We start from the raw sequence: 9,634 nt of genomic DNA, 5'->3' as shown, positions 1-9,634 counted from the left end.
CCAGAATGAGGTTAAAATCTTAGCGAAACAACATAGGTGGTTTGAAAGGGGAGTAAAAGAAGCGATTCTCATGAAACAACTAAATCCTTCATTAAACCGGTCTGGTGGGGTGAGGTTCAATTTGGATCGTTCATACAATAGCCTGCTTAGGCAACACAGGTTAGGCAACATTCGTAATGCTGATGAGGTGATACCGGAGGGAGTGGGGCAAACGGGCCAGTCGTTAGTCAGGAATGTAGGAACAATCAGTGGGGCGACAGGGAGTGGTCCTCTGCTCCCCCCAACCTGAGAGTAGGGACCTATAATAGCTGTGTCCGGCACCACCATGTCTGGACATTAGGGATATATAAATAAGGCCGATACGACCAGTAAGACTTTAGTTTGCTGACGAAGCCTCTTGGATAGGAGGCGAAACGTCCGACACCTTCAAAAAAGTACAGATGACGGCTGAAGAAACCTTCTCATCGATGGACCACTCCTGTACGACTGAGAGCTTACACAGACGTATTATTATTTTTATTATTATTATTATTATTATTATTATTATTATTATTATCGTTTACCTGATAGACGGACACACCTGGAGATCTAACAATTTTTTATGTGACACAAGGAAGCTTTGAAGACGACAAAATTTACATGTAAGTGTATATTTGGGCACTCATCAATTTTAAGAGTGAAACAATGATGTTTTAGTTTTTGCCAGCCATTAAAAACACTTTTCATTTTGATCCAGATTAAAAGAGTTAACTGCTTCAACCTAATTTGTCGCAGACCCCCAGTTTTACAGCCCGCCACCCCCAATTTGAGAACCCAGAGTGGGCGTGGCTTTATCTCCTCTGTGTCATCCAATCAACGAGCAGCACAAGAGCCGCGGGTTGCACGTTTGCGCTGCCGACGAGTAGTCAGCATCGTCCTACTTCAGAGGAGGACCGTCTGCCTGCCCCCCCTCCCTCCCACTCCTCAGCCTCCTCCCTCCTTCCTCTTCCTTCTCTGGAGCATCCTCATCCTCTTCGCCACTCAGTTCATCCATGTAAAGTCAGCGCATCCCCGTCTGGACAGGTGACCTCCCCACCCCCAACCCCCTCCCCTTCTTCACCCCCCCACTTGCGGAGTGCCAAGTCACGACAAGGCATCGTAACACTTGAGAAGTGAAAATGATGATGGGCCAGCGGCAGTTGCTTTTCCTCCTCTACAGCCTGGGCGCAAGCATTTTTGGAGGTGAGTGCATACAGGGGGTGGGAGAGGGATGGGGGGGTTGACGCTGCAAAAACCGGGGCGTGGTGTGCGTGAGGACCCCATAGGCAAAACATCAAAGAACAAAAAAAAAGCATCCGATTCTCCATCATCTGTATTGCGTGCCGTGGAGTGCATGGAAGTTACGCCGCGCACGTGCACGTGCGTGCGCCCGATGATGACACAAGTTTGTGTGTTGGCAGGAGGGCAGAAGATGTGTGCGTCTGCATGTGTGTGTGTGTGCGTGTGTTTGTGTGTGGTGTGTGTGTGTGTGTGTGTGTGTGTGTGTGTGTGTGTGTGTGTGTGTGTGTGTGTGTGTGTGTGTGTGTGTGTGTGTGTGTGTGTGTGTGTGTGTGTGTGTGTGTGTGTGTGTGTGCGTGTGTGTGTGTGTGTGTGTGTGTGTGCCTGTGTGTGTGTGTGTGCATGTGTGTGCGTGCGTGTGTGTGTGCGTGTTGGACTGGATAACATACCCTGTGTCAAATGGGTTTTGTTGTGGTAAGTTTGAGCGTGCGCCAATCAGATGCGACGCTCTTAGATCGTGTGCAGCTGTGGCATCAGGTGCCCCCTCCCTCTCTTCCCCAATTGCAAAAGTCTCCTAAAACGTCACCCTCCCCAGATCGCCCCACCCTTTCTGTGCACGCGCAGCCGCCACCGCCCTTAAAAACCGGGAAGGGTGCGTGGGTGAGTCGACCCCCCCCCTATGAATTTTTTTAAAAAGTCTGATTTCTTTTTTCTGCAAAATTTGCAACCATTACAAGTATTTTTTGTATGCACCATTTTGACTTTTTAGGAAAAAAACGCTGTGTGCTTTCTACTGTCTTTGTGGCTGCTTTAGTTGTCCATGTTAAGCGCTTTGTTACAGCTTCAGCTGATGTTAAAGCGCCATATAAATCAATATGCATTGTATTATATTGTAACTTCAAACATGTTTGGTATATTTTTAATAACCATACAAAATATGCGTGACTGTAACAATATTAGTAAATCTGCAATTCGTCTTTTAAGACACCGTTAAGAAATCCTAATTGACAAATCAGGCATGCCTAACTGTTGATTTGGGTGGAATTTACTGTTGATGAAACACATCTGAGGGAGGGACGGGGCCAGGGAGGGGGGTGAGCAGGAATAAATGCAGCGCACCGCTGGTTGTCAGCAACCAACGAGGGTTGCTGTGGATGCACAAAACTCGTTTGCTGTGCCTGAAAAAAATGTTTGGTGGTCTTGACCAAATAAGACTTTGGTGCCATTTCGAAGAATGTTTTTTGTGCCGTCACAAAAGAATAGCCTACCATCCAGCGATGGCCCGATGAGAGATGCTTTTCGCAGACTTGCCCATGTTTCACGTTCTGGTATGTTTATCACTGAGGGAAAAAAAAAAGTTTGACTAGATGGATGGAAAACAGCTTTTTTTGGTAGCTATTTTGGTCTTTTCATGAAAGCTGTTATCAGAAAATTTCAAAACGGCTTTTCACTCATTCCATTTATCCTATATGTCAGGGGTGTCAAAGTCATTTTTTGCCGCGGGCCACATTGTAGTTATGGTTTCCTCTCGAGGGCCGTTATGAATTTGGGGAACCCATTAGAATGTTTAAATCCCTTCAAATATTACATAAAGAGCACACAGCAAATTAATGAATAACTCATTTTCAAATCTGAAGTCAAGAATAATGACTTTTATTGTGGTTAACATCCAAAAATATGAAATTTTGGCTCAGATTTTAGCAATCATCATGGAATTTAACAAGTTTGATTTGCTTTCGCGGGCCGAAAAAAATGATGTGGCGGGCCGGATTTGGCCCGCGGGCCTTGACTTTGACACATGTGCTGTATGTGGTCCTTAAAAGAGACTGCACACCCCTTGGAGACATGCCGCTCGCAAAGCAGAATTTCAAAATAAAATATGAAGTGTGTACGGGTTTAACAACAAGTGTTACGTTGAAGTCCGAACATTTGACGTTTCACTTGTGCGTTCAGTAAATATTGATCTGTCTGAGGCTGGCTGTGTGGTCAATGTTTTTTTTTTTTTTCGGCATCAGAATCAACCACATCAAACGAAAACTGAAAATTTGTGTAATCTACAATCTGATGAACATATGAGGCACTTTCTATGCCCCACCCATAATGTTGCAGATTCCGTAACATTTAAAAAGTCAATTTGTGGCGTGTTTCATTTCTGCTGTATCGATTAAGGCAAACATGCTGATTCTCAACTTGTCACAGCGTCCATTTTGTGCCCGCAGAAGCCTTTAGGAGTTCTGCTGCCGCACATTTTATTGATTATGGCTCTGTTTGCATCCCAACGTGGACTCATGTGACGAACATACTGTACTGTCAGGGGTGGGGAGGGTGCAATGATATCTCGTGTCTTCTAACAGCAAACATGAAATTACAGGTCAAGGTGAAAGAGAGCCACCCTGTCCACAGATTAAATTACGCCTTGAATGTTGTTTGAGTTAAGTATCCTTTTCGGGTTGTCGATTTTTAGTCGGGGAAAAAAAGAAAAACAGAACCCCTCCAAAAACAGTAGTGTTCATATTTTGTAATTTCTCTCTTAATTTCTAAAAATCAAATTTCGTTGTTAATTTGCTACATTTGAGTGCCATAGGTCATGACATGCCCAATGTATGAGTTAAGAATATTATATAAAAGTGCAGTCAATGTTGATCAATGACCAGTATCGGTTTATTAGAAGTCTCTCATCATATTAGTTGGTTTCAGCAGAGGATAAAGAATATACAGTGATACCTCGGCTTACAAACGCTTTAGCTAACGAGCTTTTCGCCTTACGAACGTAAAATTCGCGAGAATATGATCTTGACATACAAACTTTTTCGGGAAACACACGTATCGCGAAAATGGGTGATGTGTTGTTCGCAAATAAAGCCAGTTCTTGGAGCTCCTGAAATGGCAGCAGGCTTTTTACCCCCTCTATTCCCCGCCCCCAGTCTTCGGTTAAGGCCGCACGTGATTGGTCAAGAGCTGTGGTAGAGGAGGGAGGGGACACACGCAGCAGGACACACGCAGCAGTGAGGAGGAGTGAGCAGGAGGGGAGTGACCACATGAACAAAGAAAAACAGGTGAAAAGTAGAAAGGTGAGAAAATGGATTGAAAACAGTGACATTTGGACTTGTTTCAACTTGATTGATAGTTCAAAGGCAGAGTGTAGACTGCAAGGTTAAAATATCCCATCAATCAGACTCAACAAAAAAAACCCGCACAAGCCCTCTGTACAATTTGAAAAGAACATACAAGCAAGGGACACACCTATCAATGAAGTTTCTAGTGTGTCTGTATATGTTTGTCTATCTGTGCTGCTGTACCATTTGCGTTTGATCTCCGTCAATTAAATCACTACTACAACATCAACGCTGAATTTTTTGTCCCTTCTATGGGGTTCTGCAATGTAAACATTTAGGCCTACTACACTCCTGACTTTTAACATTAGTGGTACTCTGAGCGAAATGAGTAAAAAAGTTTGAGATGTGGATTGTTTACTCGGAAGGGAAGACTTTCATTCTCCCTTTCTCCTCTGCTGCCTCGTTTTTGTCACAGCGCTCATTGGAGAATGAAGAACCTGTCAAAAAAAGTATTGGAGGTGCGTCACTAAGTGCTATTCTGCCCTAAACTGCTTTCTTCTATATTTGCAGTATTGCTTTGCCACCTACGCAGAGTAATTTTTCATGGGAGCGCATACGGCGGGGTGGCACGTTTCTATGCCACTTGATAGCTGAGAACATGCATTTGTGTTTCATCTGACACTGTGTGCATGCTTGTATAGAAAACGCCTGCGTCATTGGTTATCACGCTCATTTAGTGGACATGTAGTAGACCCACAAAACCTCAAGGTCCTCACTCATGGAAGCACATACAGTCGGATCTTGGCTTACGCACTTAATTGGCTCCCAGACAAAGTGTGGAAGGTGAAAAGTGTGTATCCCAAAAATTAATTTCCCATAGGAAACCATTAAAATGAGTATAATCCGTTCCCAAGTCTCTATAAAATAGAATTTTCAACTAAATAAGCCTGAAAACTACAGCCAATATACCTTATTCTATGTATAATAAATGTGCTATTGTATTGTAATTAAAGAAATACACTGCACTGTGAAAAAAAAGTCATTTTATTTACCTTTGTGATGGTCGTTGATGGCTTGATGGAATGGGGTAGCAGGTCGGAGAGAATTGCTGTTTGGAAGGAGTCACATTCCATAAGGACTGTAGTTAAAGAAATAAACTGTACTATTTAATAAAGTCATTTTACTTACCTTTGTGATGGTCGTTGATGGCATGATGGAATGGGGTTCAGACTGTGTTATGAAAGTCCGGTTCGGCATCTTATTCCAAAAAAGGCCTGTCTCATCTGCATTAAATACTTGTTGAGGAACGTAGCCTTCTTCTTTCATCATTTCGAGGAATGATCCCTCATTGATCATTATTGATCAGTAAACGGCGAACTTCCAGGTTGCCGCATGACGATATCAGAGTGAATTAAAAGTGATTTCTCTGATATTATTTCTTTATTCACGCTGTCGCCGGCTAGCTGCTTTTCGTTAATCCAAATTAACAGAAGTTTTTCAACCTCTTCTATTGCCTGAAACAGTTGCTTTGACAGCACGGTAACACCTTTAGCAACACACGCACCTTTAATGGCTTCTTTGTTGCGAAGGATGGTAGCAATGGTGGACTTAGCATATTGCTACTGGGCCATGAAGTCAGACAAACGCATACCTCGTTCGTGTTTCTCAATGATCTCCTTCTTCTCCTCAACTGTAGTTTTGTTTTGTGTCTTCTTCGGATGAACACGAGCCTGTGGTGGGGTCTTTTTCGGTCCCATAACAGCAAAGGTATCCATTATGAATCCTTGAAGACAATCGACGTCTGCACTCAGAGAAAGGGGGTGTGGAAAGGTAGGCCGGCTGGGGCGCTGGTCGGTCGTGTGGTTTGGTGTTATTATGCTGAAGACTACTCTGCCAGCCGTGGTGGGGTGGCGCTCCATGTGTATCCCGAAAAGTAGTGCGTATGCCAAAGTTTAATTTTCATAAATTTAACGTTCATAAACTGAAAAATCCGTAAGACAAGGTGTTCGTAAACCGAGGCCCCACTGTACATGACAGGGATTTGCAGAGCCTACGGAAAGTGGATCCCTCAAACACAGATTGAGATAAATTGCGATGAAAAAAGGTTACATTAAGGCAGCGATCGGCAACCTATGGCTCGCGAGCCATTTATGGCTCTTTTGATGATTGCATCTGGCTTGCCGATAAAATGTTTGATTTGATGACACTGACCTAGGGCCGTTGATGTCAAAACAGGTAAACACCCCCTTTTAAATATGCCACATGAGTAAAAAAAGTCAAAGGATTCACCTTTGTGGAGAGAAAAGCTTCTGCCGTGATTCTAATTTGAAATGAAACAATACCATGAATTAAACAGTTGAATATCAGTGGCACAATAACAAGCCCCATGCTAACGTTAGCATCAATATTGTGGGACCATTAAAGGTTTTCTGATTCCGATATACTTCTGCGAGAAACAGCAGAAAGCAAGCGTGCAAGCTAATGAGCCGTGTGCAGGCCAGCTAGCAGTAACTTCGTCTCTGGACTCTTCAGCCTAAAAAGTGAGACTTTGTTTTATTTTCCGACACAGTTCTTTGAGACTTTTTAATGCTATTTGTCATGCCCTATTACAGGGGCGCAGAACCCACCATATTTCCAGTTGTTTGCTTAAAATAATTTTTCGAACTTTAAAGGGGGTCACAAAGGTGAACTAAAAAATTTGGGTCGAACGTAATCGATGACTTGATTTCAGTCGCAAATTTGTAATTTTCAAGCAGTTTTTTTTTGTGTATTCCCAGGTTTGTTATTGACTATTTCAGTAATTGAGTAACCCCCGGCAAAAATTATAGAACAGACAAATATTTGGAGAATATATATATATATATATTTTATATATATTTTTAGTTTTTTTTATTCACATCGTCCTCCGTCTTTCAAGGCATGCCATTCTGGAGATTGACGCGCATTAGCGTAGTATGCAGCCGTATGTATTTTGCAAAGCAAGGTGGGAGATAAAAGCTCAGATTCGCATGTCCTCATAAAGAGGGATCAGCCGTGGTCCGTACGTCCGCTGCATACCGATGGAGGGTGGGAGGTGGCGGGGGGGGGGGGGGGATGGGTGGCAGGAGCAGAAGATGGAGCGAGGGGAAAAAATGATGAGAGCCAATTGGCAGAGGAAAAAAAATGTGAGGCAGGACTGTAATCCACAATATTGAACACAATTCATTTTATTCTGTGATATAAAATTTTATGTTATGGGTGTGAAGGGGGATTTTTTTCCCCCACAAATATTAATTTTATTTGGGTTCTTTGAACTACACATGTACCAAATGTATATTCAAGATGTATTATTGCCCCTCAACGTCTATTTATTCCCATTCTTTTCTACGTTGAACATTTCTCTGTATTTATACGTTTCAAAACACCCAAAGTATTCTGCTGTATGTACTTCACTGTGGGTGGCAAAGCAGCCATTGACACCCGCTGCCCCGTTTTTTTTCCCCTCTCTCCCTGTTCCCGGGCAAACATAATTACGCATTCAGTCACCAACGTGCTATGCTCCAGGTGACCTTAACCACCAGAGCAGTAGCAAGCCTCCACATAATGACCACTCTCAACCTCGGGGGCCACCATCACTGCGCCATAAATACACAGCGCCGCGGCGGGAAGCTGCCGGCTTTTTACAAATGGACATGCTGCACTTACTGGAGGCTTTTGTGTCTTCAGCCACCGTGGAGAGAGAAAAAGAGACGATAAAAAGCTAAATTGTCCAAAAAAACGGGTCATTGAAGGCTGCCTTTTTGGTCGGCTGCTGCCCATTGGCAGCGGCCGGGTGGCAAGATGTCTGCTGAGAAATTTCTCAAAGTCCTGGCCTGAAAATGAAAGTCCATGTGACCCTTAGCTGACGTTGTTTCAAATGGTTTGACTTGGTGTCATTGGCGATGCTAGTCGAGTCAAACAGGACAGGACTTATGTAACCGCTTACTGTCAAATTTTTTTTTTTACCGCACCTGCTTCGTGTTGCAAAATGTTTCAGACAGATGGAGGCAATTTCAGAGTGGTATAAAATAAATAAATAAATAAATAAATAAATAAATAAATAAATAAATATGTATTTTGGCCACACATGGTGCTCCAAGCGACACATTGAAACCAAATGTGATGTGTGGAAAGTCATACTGAGAATGACATTTGCCTACATGTTCCACTTGGGGATATTTTAATAAGATTTGTTTGTGCCAAAAGCAAGGTGAAAGATGAAATAACGCTTTTTATTCTTAGCTCCTCAAAGTCTTTGTCATGCAAGATTGAGACACTCCGCGGGGGATCTTGCACATTTTTGTCTTCGCATTTGCCATTGTGGACTATAATCCACTGCTCCTGTCATTTGGTCACCAGATAGAAATGAAAGAGAGTAGAAAACGTTCATGGCAGACTTTGACACATTGGACAAACAAGACGAGCAGATTATCATGTGTCGAACTGGAGGACATTTGATTGAAAATGTGAATTGTCTTTTTCGCCCCAAAATTATAACCACAAGACATTTAAAACTTCATCAGGATAGCAGAGCGTGGCATACCTTAACATAGCACAATGTACATCTGGCATAATTAGCATAATAGACATAACCTAGCCTCACATAACATAGGCAATAACATCAAGACAGAATCACCCGCAATTGAATGGGAAATGAAAGTTAGCATAGCAACATAAACTAGCATAACACGACAACCAATGTGGGAAGCGCAGAAATCTATCTTACAAACATTTAGCATAGCAATGTTAACATGTAGCATACCACAGCAGCACCACAAAACCACCATAAATGTTCATAAAATACCATAACCGAACAAAGTTTATCTTCTTATAAACTAGCGATGGGTAGCGTGTGTGATTGTAGCGCACCATATAGCATAGCAACAAATTCCATCATCATATATGTCAGAGTTTGCGAAGTGGTGATGGTTGTGGATCCCAAATAAGCAGGTAGGCGGGGGTAGCATGTTGTATTTTTGTTGTATTTTTGTATTATTGACCAATAAAGGTTTTCTGATTTTTCTGATTCTGATTTGTCAAATTGTACTAAAATAAAACACATCAATGTCATCCAAACAGAAAAGTACAAAGTATCAAAGACAACTATCGGTAAAAATCTGCCAAGATGAAACAAACCTGACAGGGTGAAGAAAACACATTCACACACCTCCGCCCCTACCCTGAGGATAAAGTGGTCTGGAAAATTGATGGATGGATGGTTTATTGTTTGCATTACAATGATTTGTTGTTATGACTGCATTGTATCTGTTTTGAGTGTTTCCATTTTAGCACTAATATGCTAA

General features: G+C 42.5%; 1 protein-coding gene across 1 annotated transcript in view; it reads left to right on the top strand.

The window, feature by feature from the left end:
* The first annotated feature begins 1,073 nt into the window (after nt 1-1,073).
* Nucleotides 1,074-9,634, top strand: part of LOC148888071 (cell adhesion molecule 2-like) — a 185,287-nt gene continuing 176,726 nt past the window's right edge. Inside the window, exon 1 of the mRNA XM_089014235.1 lies at nt 1,074-1,221. Coding sequence (XP_088870361.1) covers nt 1,158-1,221 — 64 coding nt within the window. The 5' untranslated portion in view covers nt 1,074-1,157. The remainder of the gene's footprint in view (nt 1,222-9,634) is intronic.

Source organism: Hippocampus bargibanti, linkage group LG14 (genome assembly GCF_051943395.1).
Source record: "Hippocampus bargibanti isolate YZ-2025 linkage group LG14, ASM5194339v1, whole genome shotgun sequence".
Lineage (NCBI taxonomy): Eukaryota > Metazoa > Chordata > Actinopteri > Syngnathiformes > Syngnathidae > Hippocampus > Hippocampus bargibanti.
The sequence above is the reverse complement of the archived record's forward strand: the minus strand, read 5'-3'. Positions and strand labels throughout refer to the sequence as shown.